The sequence below is a fragment of the Bombyx mandarina genome, chromosome 15 (assembly GCF_030267445.1).
Source record: "Bombyx mandarina strain Sakado chromosome 15, ASM3026744v2".
NCBI lineage: Eukaryota > Metazoa > Arthropoda > Insecta > Lepidoptera > Bombycidae > Bombyx > Bombyx mandarina.
Window position 1 is genome coordinate 2,959,202 of NC_143221.1, and position 19,162 is coordinate 2,978,363.

Below are 19,162 nucleotides of genomic sequence, written 5' to 3' on the forward strand. Positions count from 1 at the left end.
GATAATAAAAAGCCTGGTGCTAAATTAAAAGAAATCGTTACATAGAAATACATCGTTACATACATAGAATCAGTGGTTTTTTAGTTGTTAGTTTTAATTTTAACTAATGTCCAATAAATGCTGTAGCTATAGTACAGTAGATAACCAACCTTGTGGCGTTAGTTAGTAAATTTTATAAAATTTATTTGGAATTACCAAGAATATATGTACATAGGATACACGACAAAATTGCATAGCCAACTAATAGAATTTAAAAAAGATAAAAGTACACTTAATTGAACATCGACGTCTAAGTTGCTTTGAAAGAAAGAAAGAACGAAAGAAATCATTTATTCGTTAAGCATAGTGAAAATGAGTTATTATTTAAAGTTAAAAGCAGCGTATATGCTTTGTCATTATTTGACAGGCGAATTTTAGTGCAGTGCAAGATATTATGTTAATATATAATTTACCATATAATTCAACTCATAATTAAGAAATCAATTTATTTTCAATGCCGTCCCTAAGAAAATCATTTATGTGATAACAAGTGTCACTAATAACATTATCTTTTAGTTTTTTCTTAAAATGAAAATCGTCTAGGTCTCTTAATTTCTTTTGTAGTTTATTAATTATCCTAACGCTCATACCTAGTATACTTACTATTATTATTTAATGTAGTTGCGGATTTTGGATTATATACCTAGTTTATCGTCGCGTCGATTTCTATTTGCTTTAGTTAGTCTCTAATCTTTTACTCTATTTTAACTGTCAACAAACTCTGTAATGAAGTCCAGTTTCCAACCAGTTTCCTGGTAAACAAAGCTGACATCAATTCCCGTGTAACCATCCGTCAGACCGCAGATTCCGTTGCCAGAATCGAAACGCTAACGGTTCGGACCGGACCGGACCGCAGCTCGGCTTGACCGCAGCTCCATTGCTCTCGCATTCCATGTATTTCCGACCAGCGATTTAGATCACGGAAGTAGTTTGTATCACAAGCTTGTCCGGGATTTTTTTTGCTCTCCAAAATGGGCAGATTTGAGTCGAAGCCATAGCCCTCTGATACCACAAATGCAGTTGCTCGTCTCCGGGTAAATATTGAAGAGAATTCTGCCTTAAAATCGTAACTTTGTTATTGTATGGTTCTGTAACTTTGACTATTACCATAACAAAAGCATTAGAAGGTTTAGAGTTTTTTCTTCGAATCTCGGTGCCCAAGGAAGCTGTCCAATGAACCGAATATAAAAATTGCAGTATATTAACAATAGATCTTAAGTACCTTTGCGTATTCTGCGTCTCTAGAACCAACTATCGCATCCTTCTAAGAGGTACTTAGCTTTATATGCTAGTTAACTAATGGGGCAATTAAACTAAGTCCATTAACTCCTAGATACAGGAATATTATGTACTAAACTGTGCTAAAATGCAACATTATTGAACGAAGTTTATATGTCCTTACGTGACACAAGTTAGGTTAGACTATTTTATGCATCCTTCTTAAAAATACTTAAAACACATGGGTGCTACGCGGTATACTCGGTCTTACAATCTGCCCTACCACCTGTGTTTTCCGCAGTTGATGATCGCAGTGCACTGATAAAATACTTAGAGAACTTTGTCCATTCTCCGTGGAATCCCTTAGACTTTAAGACCGACCGCACGAGAAGAGATGGGTTGGTGATTTTCTAGACCGCATACCGATGTAACAGAAAGGCAGTCTATGAAATGTGCTTGAATACCAATCTACTTTTATTTATAGTTATATATTAGTTCCCTTTCTAGACTAGACTACTAGACATATTATTACTAACATCGACTATAGAATAGGGTAAATGACAGGTTATTAGTTGTCAATTACAGCGATGGATTTCGATATTGATCGATTTTCTCAATATTGACATCGGATATATCGGTTTTCTTGCCATTTCGACGATAATCATCCTCGATTTATTGCTACTTGTGTTTATTATACGATGTACTTACAATAATGTATGACATTTCGGGGTATTCAAAGGGTCGTTCTAAACGTTACATCGAGACATTTCGCTAACTCCGTTGGGCCAAACTACATGTGCTATCCCTATGGTGCTTTAACCTATAAATGAGATATTTCCTATACAGTTAATAAAGAGGGTTGTAAGAAAACAACAGAGGGAAAATCTTTGGAAAGCGTTTGCAGATATCGTTAACGCGATTCAGGTTTTTATCGGATTTCTTCAATTCTATTTGCTACCGCTACAAATGTACCGTAATAAAAAACAAACTGTAGTTTTTAATTATAATTTTACGATATCTCCGCCGTCTGAGCAGTTTCCATCAACCGTCTTACATATTTAATAACACTTTGCAGGGTCAGATTTCTTGTAGTTTAAAATAATAAGTTTTATTTTATACCGTTTACAATAAATGCTCTACGCTGGCGGCAACTTCAATCTTGGATACACTTCAACAACCATTTCTTTCGCTCTCATGATGGCACCGCTATGATAGTAATGCTAGTGGCAATGCCTTACGGTGCATAAGTAAACTTAATCCTCGTTTGAAGGGATAATATAGGCGGAAAACCACAGAAGGGCCTCCATAAAAAGCATGAAATGAGTTTAATGTCTCATCAATATCACAACTATGTTCTGGTAACAAGCTAAAATTTTAAGGATTGTCACCAGTATTGGTTTTGTGATCTTTTAAAACATTTTTGATCGCGAACTCATTAGTTTAACAACCGTAATGAAAAAAAAAACGAACAGATTGAAAAACATTTTAAAATAACTAATTTAAATTCCTATTGCTAGGAATAGTGTTTTTATTTAATTTTTATTTTAGCGTATTCGTAAATAACAAGGGCTCGGCCGTGGCTTGATGCTCAGCCATGCTTACACAGTGGCTAATGTGCCAATTCAGCCATAGTCGTATTGTTAGCGAGGCTATCAGAAATATTCAAGATTATATATGTCGTAGGCGGCGCCAGGGATGGCTGAGCGGTAGTTTCGTCATCACTCGTATTCGATTGAACTCAGTTTAGTAAATAAAACTTTTCAATAATAGTTAGTGAAACTCAACACACACAACTTTCACAATGACAGGATAAACCGACAGTTTCGTTGCACATACCGACAGACCGACTGACTGACTGACTGACTGACTGACTGCTAGAGACTCACTGACTGAGACGGACACAATGACTGTCTGACACGGAATGCCACGACTCTGTCCACGTACCGCCATTTTATAACTGTGGCGTTACGTAGTCTACCCTTCATTTTGTGATATTTATCAAAACAACATTTCATCATTTAAAATAATAATCAAAACCACCGTCTTAATATTACTAAAAGTCGTCAACCACGACACGGCCATTCTGTCACTTTGACGTTTGTGTATCGTTGATATTCCGAACTATTGACCCGGATGCGACACGGCCATCCTATGTTACACACGTCCTCGTGTGTTAATCTGAAACAAAAGCCAATACCGCACAGTATCATTCACGCTCGGCCATATCTGACCACTCTACTAACATAAAAGTCTTGTGTCATCACAAATTCTATAACGACATTGAAAGATTACACAAACGAAAATAAGTGATTTACTACTGCTGCAAGTTCTCCCCGTACAATTCATGTACACAGTAACTAAGTCATCCCTGTGACTACAAGTGTTCAATGATAGTCATCCCTGTGACTACAAGTGTTCAATGATAGTCATCCCCGTGACTACAAGTGTTCAATGATAGTCATCCCTGTGACTACAAGTGTTCAATGATAGTCATCCCTGTGACTACTAGTGTTCAATGATAGTCATCCCTGTGACTACAAGTGTTCAATGATAGTCATCCCTGTGACTACAAGTGTTCAATGATAGTCATCCCTGTGACTACAAGTGTTCAATGATAGTCATCCCTGTGACTACAAGTGTTCAATGATAGTCATCCCTGTGACTACAAGTGTTCAATGATAGTCATCCCTGTGACTACAAGTGTTCAATGATAGTCATCCCTGTGACTACAAGTGTTCAATGATAGTCATCCCTGTGACTACAAGTGTTCAATGATAGTCATCCCTGTGACTACAAGTGTTCAATGATAGTCATCCCTGTGACTACAAGTGTTCAATGATAGTCATCCCTGTGACTACAAGTGTTCAATGATAGTCATCGCATAAAATTCCTGAGTTATGAAGCTACTACTAATAGATTTCTCGACAAGAGAACATTCGGCACCAGATTCCAAATAAAAATAAAACGACTCACCAGATTTTTCTCATTTACCAAAATAACCGATGTTACGCAGCTACCGGCACGTCACGGCGTCGCTCCGCTGCTGCGTTGCTCGCGGCCGTCGATGACATCGCGCCATCAATTTGCCTCGGCGGCAGCTCGAGGCAATGTTTTTGGTTAGATGGGTGGACTATGCACGAGCTCACAGCCCACCTGGTGCCATGTAGTTACTGGACCCCACAGACATTAACAACGCAAACGCGTCATCCACCCCGAGATACAAGTTCCAAGGTCTCAGAATAGCTACAACCACTGTCCCACCATTCAAACTGAAATACACACTGCTTCACGGCAGAAATAGGCAGGGTGATGGTACCCGTGCGGTCGATTGCACTATACGGAGCACCCGTCTGGTGCCACGTCCTTAACCACGAGAAAGTCGCCGCGCTGCGACGCCGGCAGCGCGCGATCGCAGTCAGAGTTATTCAAGGATACCTCACAGTCTCCTACGAGGCGGCGCGCCCTAGCGCAAGTGTAGCCGGAGCGCGTGGGCTCCAATCTCGGCAGTCCGTGCTGGAGCCGTGGTCTCGTCGTTTGGCGGACCCGTCGGCCGGCCTCCGTACCGTCGAGGCGATCTGCCCGGTTCTCGCGGACTGGGTAGACCGCGACCGCGGAAGACTCACCTCCGGTTACCTGTGCAGACTCACAAGACATTTTACCACCACGCAAACTTTTTACCACAGCCAATCTTACCAGCCACCACACAAACTACAATTTGCGGGTTCCACCTCTCCTACACGATGTTACTCCCACACTGCGGAAGCCAACCGCAAACACTTGTCAAGCACGCACAAGCACGCACTTCAGATGTGTCAATTTTTCTTCCCCATGGAAACTTGCTTGCTTTCTTGTTTGCTTGCTTGCTGGAGCCCGAAGTCATCGAACGTGCAGTGTTATTGGTATTGAATCTAGTAGATTCTAAAGTTTCAGCGACAATTCACAGTCTCATGTCCTAGTTTACTGCACTAGTGCCATGTAACTCTAGCAGTAGTCATTGGCTTAAAAACGATTCGTGTCGGAACTACCCACTCGTCATGACAGATCCATTATTGCGATCGAAGTTTCACTTGAGACTTGCACTTGCCTTAATTTCTTGCAATAGCTTGTTACGTGTCGTATTTCCGCTAGTAAATGCCATGTGATAAGTCGAGAGTCAACTCGGCAACATGAGCCAGAACGTAAGATGTGACGATTTCTTCGTGGCTCAGATCTTCCATCGAGGTAGCAGACGTTATTACACGACTTGCGTATGCTGCATTCACGCTTTTGTGGTTTACCATTGCTTAAATTGATAAGCGTCGCAGCAATAATTTTGCATAACGAGCGAGAAATAAGTCGCAAATGCCTCCATGTGACACTTACGTGTGAAATGCGCGACAACATGATAAGGCACCGCCTTTCAGAGCCCCACTGAAGACTACAATGAACTATGCACCATCCAGTAGACGTTCATCGAGGTACATATCAACCGTAGCGCACCAAGCACATGGAGATTCCCGGGACACCAGTGCTAAGTGGCCCCTATTGTTTGTGCTGTGCGATTGTGTGTGCCCAAGTGTGAGAGTGTTTCATCTGGAGTTGCTGTTTCGGAGTGGAAACGCCCCGAACAGTGAGACGAAGGACCCGGGAACAGGTAAGTGGATCGACACTTCTTTCCTTAAACGATTAGTTTAATACGGGTAGGTGTCGACCAGCCTGTGTAAGCTGCGTTACCGTTTTATTTGAATATAAAACCGGCGAACGTTAGCGCCACCGAGTCTGGCCCTCCTGTGTCATTCCCAGTCCTCTCCTACCCTCCGGGGCTAGGCGGGGCGGTCGCTAAACCCGATAAGCTGGTCCAATGGACTACCAAGTAGTCCAGGGTTATTGACGTTGGAACCCCCTACCGATAGTTAGTTTAAGTTAGTCGTAACGTTAGTGTCCTTTTGGTTTATTTTATCTTGATTATGTAGTAAATTTAAACAATAGTAATTAATTCATTTTTTCATATTAAATATTAACCTACCCGTTATTAATTAAAACTAGTGGCGCTGCTGTAGTTTCTTTTTATATATAATATTAAATTCTTTTTTCATTTCTACCCACCTTAAGTGTTATATTTTATTTTATTTTACCAAATATTACAATCATCGTAATTCTGTTATTCTGGCCTTCCGGCCGACTATCATAAGTGGTCACCCATTTATGTTACATTGATTGAGTTAACTTTTATTATTCTTTTTCATTCCTTCAGTTGTGTTAGCGATAGTAGGGTCTGGAGGGGTGTTCCCGTCACATTTGTTTATTTGTTTTCTTTATTAATTCATTAGTTAGTTTAAAATTCTTGATAACTGTTATTCTTATTTTATTTCCATTCTATTTTATAGTATTAGTTAATAATAGGTTGGAGTTCATGATTCCCCTACCAGTAATTGTCTTACTGGTTAAGGGACTCAAGTATAACGGGTAAGTACCTTACATAAACTCTTTAATTAATTATAGGGAATTATAGTTTAATTTTTATTAGTTATATATAGTTAATAGTAGAATCCGGAGTAAGAACCTACCGGCTCTGCTGTCGCTGACGGGATTTCAGCTGAAGCTGAATTGATTATTGATCCCTGTAGTAGTAGTTTATTGTTATCTTGACTTAATTCTTTTATTTTACATTTATTACGTTAGTAAATTTCTTTTAGTACTGACTTTGACTAATTAGTTTTCTTTTTATTAAATATAGTTCCGTAATAGTCAAGTAGTAAGTAGTGACTGTAATTGCTGGTCGGCCGGGGAACCAGTGAACCAGTGAACTAGTAGGGTAGTATCATTTAGTCAACCGTTGAGACGGGGTACCAATGACCTCATAGCCATAAAAACCAGCAAGATCATGTCGAGGGGGAACTCACCCCCAAATACCAGCACACCCGGCCCGTCTCATAGGGGACGTCAGGCGATGCCCGATTTACGTACCAGACCGATACCTGCTATCCGTATGGCCCCGATGGGTCCTCGGTTGGACAATTCGTCCGGGTCTTCGGCTGCGGCCGAGGGGGCCCCGAGGATCAGTCCGGTGGAAAGTATCTTTCCTCCGTCGACCGATCCCTCTGGGGCCTCTCGGCCGCGGAAGAAGGCCAGGTCCGAGTCTGACCGAGGCTCATCGGGTGACCAAGACAAGCGCCCGCGAATAGGCCCTTCCTCCAGGTCGGAGGGAGAAGAAAGCGTGACCACATCCACAGACCACTCCTCTACTGAGTCTGTAACTCCTTCCTCATCTAGATCTGCTTCCCCCTCTGGGAGTCCAATCCCAGATCAACCCGTACCCAAGCCTAGGGCTCCCGCCAGGACAGGGACTGCTCCTAGGCAATTAAGAACCCCTCCTCATTCTCCTTCCCCAATCTTGTCCCCAATCCCGGTGGACTCTACCCGAGGTGCCCCCGCCCTAAGCGGCACGGCGGGTAACCTGGACTCTACCAGGTATATGGACCTAGAGTCCACCAGACCACATCACGCCCCTAAGCCTAACCCCATTCCCTCTACCTCCTATGCTGCCATGGCAGCTAGGCCGAGTATTCCTTCCACCCAGAGGACATCCCAATCCTCTCATGTCCCTCCCCCGAGGCCGAAGGGTCGTGCCCAAGAGGAGCTGCGCCGACATCCGCCAATAATGGTGGAGGCCCTCCCTAATTGGTCCCGCCACATGGCGGCCATTAGGGAGCGCCTCGGTCGCGCCCCCTCGGTGCGACCCTTCGGCGCCGGCTTTAGATTCCTGCCGACGTCGGTAGAGGAATACAGGGCGGTCCAGGCCTACCTGTCGGAGGCCTCTGCCAGGGATGGTACCATAAAATGGTACTGCTATGCCCTGACAGGGGAGATTCCGACTAAGGTGGCTGTCCGGGGCCTCCCTGCCGATACTGACGCGGCAGAAGTAACCGATGCCCTGAAGGAGCTGGGGTTTCCGGCTCGTCACGCCAGGTGCATCAGGTCCCAGAGAGGGCGCCCGGGCTGCGTGTTTCACGTAGCCTTGGACCACCTCTCGAAGGACGACCTCGCCCGCCTGTACGCAGTCAATGAACTGCTGTACTTGCCGGGGGTGACAGTTGAGGGATGGCGACCAACCCGCGGGCCTGCGCAGTGTCATCGCTGCCAGGCCTTCGGGCACGCCTCCAATAATTGTCACCGAGCGGTCCGCTGCGTTCGATGTGCCGGGGAGCATGTCGTAGCGGACTGCCCGAGGCCGAGGGACGGCCCATTCTCCTGCGCCAATTGCGGGAAAGATCACGCTGCCGTCGACAGGCGGTGCGCGGTCTACCGCAAGAGGGCCAGGATGATGGGAGTAACCGTCCCTCCTCCTGCGCCGTTGGTGCCTCGATCCGGGAACACAGCTCCTCCTTCTGTAGCTCCCATTCCGAAGGGGAAGGGGAAAGGGAAAGGGAAATCTTCCCAACCCCAACCCCCTCCCCCGTCCTTATCCATCCCCCCTGCCGTGTCAGTGGAGGCCAATCCATCAGCGGCAACGCTGATGGCTGAAGCCAACGCTCCGCGGCGGGGGATGCCCATTCCTACCCCTCGTGGTCTAAACGCTGCAAGCAGACCGCCCCTCTCACAACGCAGCGCTCCAGCCCGTGCTGGAGTACAAACCCCCCAATTACCAGGTCCTAAAACAAATAAAAACAGGCTCAAAAAACAAACAAAAAAACTAAAGAAGAGAGCGCAACGGGACGCAGTAGCGAACGCTCCTACTGCATCGGCTCCCCCGTCAACAAATTTAGTAATGGAGGTTGATATAAACCCCCCCATCGACCCTTCGCAACCGGCTTCAATACCGGAAACGACCCCACTGCCTCAGGCCCAACCAGCCATCTCGGGCACATCTCAGCCCCCCCTCCCCCCCCGCCCTCAGCGCGAGCGCCGCAGCGGTCGACAGGCCTCCCAGCCTGCCGGCTTTGCTGCATGGCTGCTGGCGCTCTGGGAGAACTTGGCCGAGGTGATCTCCGGAGTGATCCGCGAGATCGCCTCGGGCGCTAGCCCTGTCGGGGCTATCCTGTCGGGGTTCTACCAGCTGATAGCGAGGCTCAATGGCTAGCCAAGAGCTTCGCGTCATCTATTGGAACCCCGACGGGATAAGATCCCGTAAAAACGAGCTATTGGTCCTCGCCCGGGAGTACAACCCTGAGGTTTTACTGCTGGGGGAGACCATGTTAAGTCCTCAGGTTGAGTTCAGGATTCCCAACTATTTCATGTACCGACGTGACGAGCTTACCCCTGCCGGGCGGCCGTTCAGGGGCACTGCGGCCCTCGTCAGGCGGGACGTGGTGCATGATCAGTTGGATTTGCTGTCCTTCTCATCGACACGATCGGTCGGTGTGAGGGTACACACCTCGGGGGGGATATGCGGATTTATGCCGCGTATAGACCCCCGGGGCCTGAGTTTCACCCTGAGGATATAAGACGGGCCCTGAATTACGACAGCCGCCCAGCTCTGCTGGTCGGGGACCTCAACGCGAAGCACGTCGCGTGGGGCTCCCGACTTAACACAGCAGTGGGCAGGCGGCTGTTAGAAGATGCCGATAGGGGCGACTACTCTGTGGTCGGCCCTGATGAACCCACGCACGTCCCTACCGCCGCGCGATACCAGCCCGATGTGCTGGACGTGTGTGTTCATAAGGGGCTACGGTGCCCCGTAACGATCGAGGCACTGTACGACCTGGGTACTCCCCATCTCCCTATCCTGGTGACACTGGGAATGGGGCTTACCCGGGTTGCGACTTCGCCCCTACGACCGAAGGTCGACTGGGAGCTCTTTAAGAGACGACTAGTCGACCTTCCCGTGATTCAGGACCCCAATACCCCTGATGGGGTCGACGATGCGGCAGTCCGCCTTGTCGACTCCATCAGGGGAGCGATCGACCAGGCGACGACTCTTGTGCCCAGCGGCGGGCCCAGAGGTAGACTCCCGACCCATCTGAAGGCGATCATTCGCCGGAAGAGGGGCCTGAGGAGGCTCTGGGCGACAACTCGTTGTCCCAGGATCAAGCGCGAGCTTAATGAGTTGGAAGCGGAGTTGGCGGCGAAGATTAGCTCCTTCCGGGGCTACGCGTGGGAGGAACGGATTGAGGAGGCCCGTGAGGACCCCTCTTCTGTGTCCCTCCACCGACTTTGCCGCCAGCTCTCAAATCGGCCTGCCCCGACTTGTCCACTCGTGGACGAGAGGGGCAACCGATGCTTCTCGGCTCAGGCCCGCGCCGATGTCCTGGCCGCAATGCTGGAGCGGCAGTTCGTTCCGAATGACTCTGCACCCTCAGAGGCCGCATTCCACCAATCGGTGGAAGAGAGCGTAGCGAACCTACTCTCCTCCCCGGTGCCTCCGTTGGGAGATGATGTTTTCATCACTCCCAGTGAATTGCGCCTCTCCATCAAGCGGATGAAGAGGCGCAAGGCGCCGGGTGAGGACGGTATTCCCTCCCTCGCATTCTTCCACTTCCCTGAAACAGTCGTGTCATACATGACACGGCTGTTCAATTCCATTCTGTCCACAGGACACTTCCCGGGAATTTGGAAATTGGGCAAGGTTATCGCCTTGCCCAAACCCGGCAAGGATAGGAGAAATCCCTCCAGTTATCGTCCGATCACCTTGCTGTCGCATGTGGGCAAGTTGTTCGAGAGGCTGCTGCTGAGAAGGGTGTCGCCGCACATCCTTCCCAGACCCGAGCAGTTCGGGTTTCGCAGCGGTCACTCGACAACGCTGCAATTGGTCCGCGTCATGCACCACTTGGCGGATCGGTCCAACGCGCGCCAGTACACGGCCGCAGTCTTTCTCGATATCGAGAAGGCCTTCGACCGTGTCTGGCATGCGGGACTGATCCACAAGCTGGTGCAGAACACGGACCTCCAGCACGCCTACGTGCGACTGCTGGGGTCGTACCTGGAGGGAAGATCCTTCTTTGTCGCGGTCGAGGGCGCCAAGTCGTCGGTGCGCCCAGTCACGGCCGGAGTTCCTCAGGGAAGCGTCCTGGCTCCATTCCTCTACGCTCTCTACACCAACGACATTCCCACGCTCGAGGGTAACCTCCAAGCGTGGGAAGTAGACGTGAAGTTGGCGCTGTTTGCCGACGACAGCGCCTACTTCTCGTCATCCAACGTCCCCTCTGCGGCCATTCTGAGGATGCAGAGGCTTTTGGACTTACTGCCCCAGTGGCTGGACCGATGGAGGGTCGCGGTCAACGTGGGGAAGACTGCGGCTATCCTCTTCGGTCCGGTCCGCACAACAGTCGTCCCGGGACAGCTCAGTCTCCGTGGCGCTAATGTCGAGTTTAGATCCAGCGTCCGGTACTTGGGGGTCGATATCGACCGGAGTTTGAGGATGACCGCCCACGCCAATAAGGCGTTGGCGGCCGCTCGCTGTGCGAGATTCCTCCTCCGGCCGGTGTTGGCCTCCAGGTTGCCGGTCAGGACTAAGCTCGGCATTTATAAGACGTATGTCCGTTCCCGTATCACGTACGCAGCTGAGGCCTGGTATCACCTCATCCCGCAGGGTATGCGGGCGAGGTTACAGGTCCAGCAAAATCTGGCTCTTCGCACGATAGTCGGAGCAGGGCGTTACGTCAGAAATGACGTAATCGCCCGGGATCTGGATGTGGAGTCGCTCGAGGAGTTCATCCGGAGGCTAGCTCGTAATCTTTACGAGCGGGCTGACGGTGGACCCCACGAGCACCTCCACAATATAGCTCCCTTGCACGCCAGACCACCTGATGGTCGGGCGCTACCAAGGGAGCTACTGGAACCCCCGGCTATGGTAAGATAGTCGGCTTAACCGGAGTGATATGGGAGTGCTCATAATGAGTGCCCCCATGGGACTGAGCTGTCCACACTCTTCACTTCCCCCCACATCGTTGGGGTGCCCCCCTATGGGGACCCATTTTCCACCCCCGTTGGGTGGACCACTCCCCCGTCTGGGGAGTGTTTTTCATATCGGTCCCTCCCCGCGATGGTCTTCTCCTTTTGGGGAGCCCAGAACGGGTGAGCGCCAAACTAGTGCCGCGGCTCCTCCTCTGGTTTGTAGAGGTGGGGCCGCGGCATGGGGCCGGTGGCGGGCCCCACGGTTGCTGACTGTTGTCCCTGTTGTATATAGTAGTTTAGTTAGCTTTAGTTTAGTTGTAGTTAGTTGTAGTTAGATAGTAAGGGAAAAAAAAAAAAAAAAAAAAAAAAAAAAAAAAAAAAAAAAAAAAAAAAAAAAAAATTATTAGCATTAGGAAGCAGAGGACAGCAGCCGGCGCCGGGGTGCGTCGTCCGCGGGCACCACTCCTCCTGCATCACCAAGCCCGTCGTATTAAATATATGTATGTATTTTTGTCGATGTGAGTGTGCCGAAGCACGCTGCGAACAGCCCCCCCCCAATCCAGTCTTGCATCCATTTCACCCCTGCCCTATGTGGCAGGGAGCGTCTGCCCGGGTAGTGGGGTTTACCCCGAGGCCCGCTCCGTGCCCCCGTAAGGGAGTACGACGACCCCGAAGAAGAAGCACATGGATCGGCATCTGTCTGTTCCCGATGAATTTCTGACCCGTGATCGTAGATACCGTTACTGGTATTCTGATCTGCATCATGTTTTTCCGCTGTACTTCGAACATGTTCAAACACGTCACGCCAGTGAGAGTAGAGTCCTGATCTCACTTCTGATGTCGTAGGCGGCGCCAGGGATGGCTGAGCGGTAGTTTCGTCATCACTCGTATTCGATTGAACTCAGTTTAGTAAATAAAACTTTTCAATAATAGTTAGTGAAACTCAACACACACAACTTTCACAATGACAGGATAAACCGACAGTTTCGTTGCACATACCGACAGACCGACCGACTGACTGACTGACTGACTGACTGACTGCTAGAGACTCACTGACTGAGACGGACACAATGACTGTCTGACACGGAATGCCACGACTCTGTCCACGTACCGCCATTTTATAACTGTGGCGTTACGTAGTCTACCCTTCATTTTGTGATATTTATCAAAACAACATTTCATCATTTAAAATAATAATCAAAACCACCGTCTTAATATTACTAAAAGTCGTCAACCACGACACGGCCATTCTGTCACTTTGACGTTTGTGTATCGTTGATATTCCGAACTATTGACCCGGATGCGACATATATATATTTTTTTTATGAATATTGATTCTCATGTATTGCATATAAGAATATATATAGCCTTTATGTCGCTTATAAATACGAATATGAATTTTTAAAAAAACTATTTATCGAACACGTATTCACGAATCGGCTCCAAGAAGGAGGGAAGGGAGATCGTGTAATTTAAAAAAAATACGTCATGCAGTTCGCAAAAATAGGCAGGATAACGGCATGCTCACTCTGCCTGTTTCCACTGTGGCGGTAGCCATCACAGGCCACAAGATATCTGACAGATGCCTGAATCTTGCTTACGACATTTTCAATATAAGCTTGCATATACAGGGTGTCCCAAAATTCAACGATAAGCCGATACCGGTGTATGATCGGGTCACTAACTACCCACGGAAAAATAAAATAAAAAATCCAGCTCTTTTTTTTTCAAAGTTACATTAACTTTTTTGAAAAATGTTTTAATTTGATACCCTACACCCTATGATTAGATACTGTGGTTTCAAATGTGAATACATTCTCACATTTTTTTGTATTAGCTACTTAAGTAACATAACTACTAATTGCAGTTCCAAATAGGACCAAAACATCCGTAGTTTTTAATATAAAAATAAAATGAACAATCTTTTTTCTTGAAATTTTAGAATATTTTAACTTTTAATCAACTTTGACATGCTACTGTGTCAAAAAAATGCATACAATGTACTATGGCATGTTATTACAAAAGTTAGCGCAACTCACAATTCTAAAATGGTGCAATGCTATGACAAAACTTGTAAAAATTCTAAGAATTCTCTTATCAAAACATACAAAGGATTATTTAGCTTAATTTTTGAAAACATTACCTACTGTTCAAAAAAAGGTTTTGACACTGTTTCAATTAAAATATTTATTGCATACTTAAATTAAATGCTCAAATTGTTGACCATCTACATCAACACGCGCGTGACAACGCCTTAAAAATGATATCTTAATGAGTCTCGCATATCCCCGTCTGTTCACATCTTCTGCAGCCTCCAAGATTCTTTAACGCAGTTCGTCAATTGTTGCAATTGGCTTGGCATAGAATTTGTCTTTCAGGCAACCCCAGTAAATAAAACCCAATGGATTTAAATCCGGGGAACGGAGCGTCCATGCAATGGGACCTAGACGACCGGTCCATCGATCTGCATGTTCTAGGTCCAATAATATTTCACTGGACGTGCGCAGTGAGCTGGGCAACCATCGAGTTGGTACCACATATCTCTTAGTACGTTCAAAGGTATATCCTCTAGGAGATTTTGAATTAGAATTTTATTTAGAATTTAGGATTTGATTTAGAATTTAGAATTTGATTTAGTATTTAAATAAGTGTCGCCATTCAAAATTGCAACGTTTCGTTCTTTTTTTTATTTTTATTGATGCACAAAACAATTTACATCCATAGAAATTATAAGTTTAAATGTTTAACATAACAATCTGGATTGCAATTCAAAAGTGGTGCATACAGAAAAAAAAATATTCGTAAAAAAGAAGGTTTCACTTCAAAACCTAATATTGTATTAATTATCTTATTTTAAAATGAATCCTACGATCGTAATTCAAGCTCTCGTAATCACGGGCTTGTAAACATTTACATTCAATTTTTTTTTTAAATTACTTCGAGACAACCGTCCTTCAATGGGACTGCATGTGAATTGCTGATGCTTTGATTAAAATAGCTGACCCACATTCCGTTTTATTAAATCGCTTAGCATGTATTGCGACCTACAACGGAAACTTGACCGGACGACACGTAAACTACATGCCTTATATTTAGATTTATGTACATATGTATGTACATATACACTTCCACATGACGCGTCGTAGTATATAACTCGATACTTATTTCATTACATCACACCAATTACATTCACCGACAGAGCCTTAATACTGATTATACTTAGTCTGGACATAAATACTGTTACAAAGGAAAACAAAAAAAAATCTAGGGCAAATAACATTTATTACTTTTACAGTGTGTTAGTTTAATACATAAATATAAAACAATTTAAAGTATAAAAAGCTTATTTGAAGTGGCCTCCATTGGCTGCAATACAGTCCTTTAAACGTTGAGGCCAGTTATCAATAGAAGCACGCACTCTTTTTATTAAGATCGGGACTAGACGACGGCCAGTCTTCAGCTCTGATGAAGTCCGAAACGTTCGTTTCCAACCAAGACTGCGCAGACCGAGCTTTATGACCTGGCGCCGAGTCTTGCTGGAAGGACCATTCTTGATTATTGAACATGGTGTTGTTAAGGGGCTTCACTACCTTCTCAAGAATGGTATCTTGATACACTTGTGCCGATGTTTGGAACCTTTTTCACAAAAGTATGGCCCAGTCACTCCTTCATAGCTAATACCCCACCAAACCATCACTGAAGTCGGATAGTGCCCACGTTGCACTCTGTCGACTAATTGGGAAGCTTCCTTAGAGCTTTGAGCATAAATACGGTCATTTTGTTTGTTAAAATGTTGCTCAATTGTAAAAATTTTCTCATCCGTAAACAAAATTTTTCTATGACCTCCCTTTGCGTACCGCTTCAGTAGTTGTTTCGATTTTACTACCCTATTCTCTTTTAAATTATCAGTTAAGAAATGACCAGTACGTCTCTTATAGGCTGCAAGTCCTAAGTCATCTTTTAAAATACGCGACATGGTTCTAGGTGCTATCTTCATCTCCCGAAATAAAATATTTTGCTTTCGGACAGGATTTCTTCGAATTCTTTCCCTTACTGCTTTGACCACCTTTTTCGTACGAACACTACGTGGACGGCCAGATCTTTTTCTGTCACAAACAGAGGAGGTCTCATTGCACCTATTAATAGCCCGTGTTACGCGGTGAGCGGTTTTGTAGTTTTAAAAAAAACTTTATTTTAATATACACTGAATTTATTTATCCTTTACAAAAATCTGATGTTACACAGACAGAGTTACGATGTTATGAGCTTGAAGATTGATGACGAACTCCTAAGTTTCAAGGAGAAAGAGAATTTATACATGAATAGTATTTACTAAACAATTAGTAAATGAGTCATTTAGACTATGAACCGTATTGGTAAACATATTTAGAATCCGTAAGGACACAATTAGTAAATGACGGAATTTTACCGATGTGAAAGAAATACAATATTAACTAATGTTCTAATTCTAAATGAAGATCTGATGTAAAGTAAACAATATACATATGATTTAGTAACATGAGGAAATAAGTATGTTATATAGTAACAATGATTTAGAACTTAAGAACTAAGAGTTAGAGTACATTATGTGTTTATGAGAATTGATATATGACTTAGGTACTAGTGTGAGGGGCATAACATAACACCTCCCCCCTTAAAACAAAGGTTGAGCGTTGGTGCTCGAACTTTGAGAATTAGGATTTTCTGGATTTTCGATGTCATCTTCGTCTTCGGAGATGCACGATGTAGGATGACCGATGTTGGTCATTGGAATTGAAATTTGTGTATTTCTTCTTCTTGAAGAATTATCAAAGCAATTATTGAAAATCTGGATACATCCGCTATTTGACCTTCTTCGGGTCGCAAATGAACATGGAAAATTCTTGAAGACTTTGTATAAGATGTATGTAAGCATTGTGATTCCGATCGAGAAATAGATCCATGAAAAACTTGATTCATGTTTCTTCATGAAATTTTGTGTTTTGATTTTCTTAATTTCCTCTGAATATTTGTCAATATGGTGCTTGATTTGTTGTAATGAGTCCAACGGGATCTCATTGATTGGAATTGGAATTAGATGTGGTATTTCAACATTTTTTAATTCTTGGAAACAATCGTCAGTTGTTATATCCGGTGTGACGATTGGATATGTGATGTTTTCATTTGATGACTTAAATGCTGTGAGCGTGCTGTAGCCAGTATGGAGCTTGCAAGATGCTGGCAGCGTTATGATTCCTGATCCATAGAGTTTGTGGTTCGACACTTCACCATTACATTGAAGTACACATTGAGTTTCTGTGCTTAATACGTAGAGCCATTTATCACTTTCTAACTGCTGAAACGTTGCTATTTCCGCAGGAAATGATGTGACAGTGCATGATTTAGGAATTGATTTTGATTTTGTTAGCAGAACTTCAAGTTCACATATTGGTCTTGAGGTAGACTCATAGACGACCATATTTTTGCATAATCGTTGTCTCGATGCGAAATTGTTGCAGTTTTCCAACGAACTTGTAGAAATATACTTTTCTTGATTTTGATTAGTGGCTAAGAATATATGCTCTGGTAGGATGGTGGAGTGATATGAGGAATTAGGATGTTGTACAGGGATTGAATAAATATGATATAATTTAAAATTATCGTTTGTAACTAAGGGAAATTCTAAGATGTATACGAGGCGATTTGAGTAAACATAAGCTGATAAGGTAGAAGAATCTAATAAGGTATGAATATTATCTAATGTTACGGATGTGACTAAGCGTTTATTTGTTCTAACATGATTTGACAATAGAAGCTCTTCGTAGAGACGCTTGAGAGAAATTATCGATGGGTGAACAGTATTTGATTTAGCAAAAAGAATACTAGTTAGACAATCGTTTATATCGTTTTCTAAGTTAGTTACTAATTCTAGAATTTGCAGGGAAATTGTGGAAATTTCTTCACTTATTTTAATATCGAATACAGTATTCTTTGTAGTGTTAATATATTCGTTTAGACGATTAATATTTTCATTGATAATTTGTTCGTCGTATGTGATTTTGAATATAGATTCATTAAAGTTTTTAATTGTAGAAGATGTAATTTGTAATTGTGTTTGCATTAGATTCATTACATCTAATTCTCGTTTTTCTAAAGAATTGATGCATTCATTATAATGTTCAGCATCCTGTGCATCAGGTGTACCGATTAACCATTTCAGAACAGAGCTAAGGCCATCAAACAATTCTCGTTTGATTCGTGAATTTTTGCCTAAGTAAAGGTTTAATTCCGAAAGTCGGTTTTCGATTATAACGATTTTGTATAGAATGTTGAATAAATTTGTAAATTTTGTAAATGTGTAGGTATATAAACATTTTAAAAATCGAACTAATAATAAAACTAATATAAGGATTTGGTAGGGATTGTATAAAATAATTTGTATTTTGGATGGCTGTAAATTGGCCTATCCTGTAAAGAAATATTTCTAACTTAAAAAAGAATATGAAATATAGTAAGTAGATTATAATTTTAACGTAAATTTTTAATTTTTAAAATATTAGAATTTAGGATGAATTATCGTTTATTAGAATAAGGTCTAAGACGATTTGAGTGAACTAATTGGGTTTTTCTACCCTTTTTAATTAGGAAATTTTCATTGAAGCCAACACGAACTATTTCGTATGGGCCTTCCCATTTAGAATCTAGATTGTTAGGATTAGGAACTTTTAGCATAACTTTATGACCTATTTTATATTCTACAGAATTCTTAATTTGATTGTCATAGCGTTCTTTCGCTTTTTCTTTCATCTTTTCTAAATTTTGTAAAGCAGTTTCTCTAGAGACCTTTAAACGTTCATTTAAATCTTTTAAATAATCGCAAGCTGTGTAATCAGAGATTGGTTTTAGCGAGTAGAACGGACGAGGCTTAAAACCAAATAAAAGTTCATGAGGAGTGTAACCCGTGGAAGAGTTAACTGAGGTATTATGACATAAAATAGCGAGAGGGATGATTTGATCCCAATTTTTATGACGACGATTGCAATACATGCGTATATGATCTCGAAGAGTCGCATGGAATCGTTCGAGAGCGCCATTTGTTTGAGGATGATATGCT

At 43.9% G+C, this 19,162-nt stretch overlaps 2 protein-coding genes across 3 annotated transcripts in view; one reads left to right on the forward strand and one right to left on the reverse strand.

Moving 5' to 3' along the window:
* The window catches only part of tow (target of wingless), a 103,925-nt gene that overhangs the window by 21,356 nt on the left and 63,407 nt on the right, over positions 1-19,162 (forward strand). The window lies entirely within an intron of this gene.
* On the reverse strand, positions 16,258-18,434 carry LOC149501412 (uncharacterized). The gene has a single exon (XM_089733468.1). It carries the CDS (start codon positions 18,176-18,178, stop codon positions 16,724-16,726), a length of 1,455 nt encoding a protein of 484 aa, XP_089589594.1. The 5' UTR covers positions 18,179-18,434; the 3' UTR covers positions 16,258-16,723.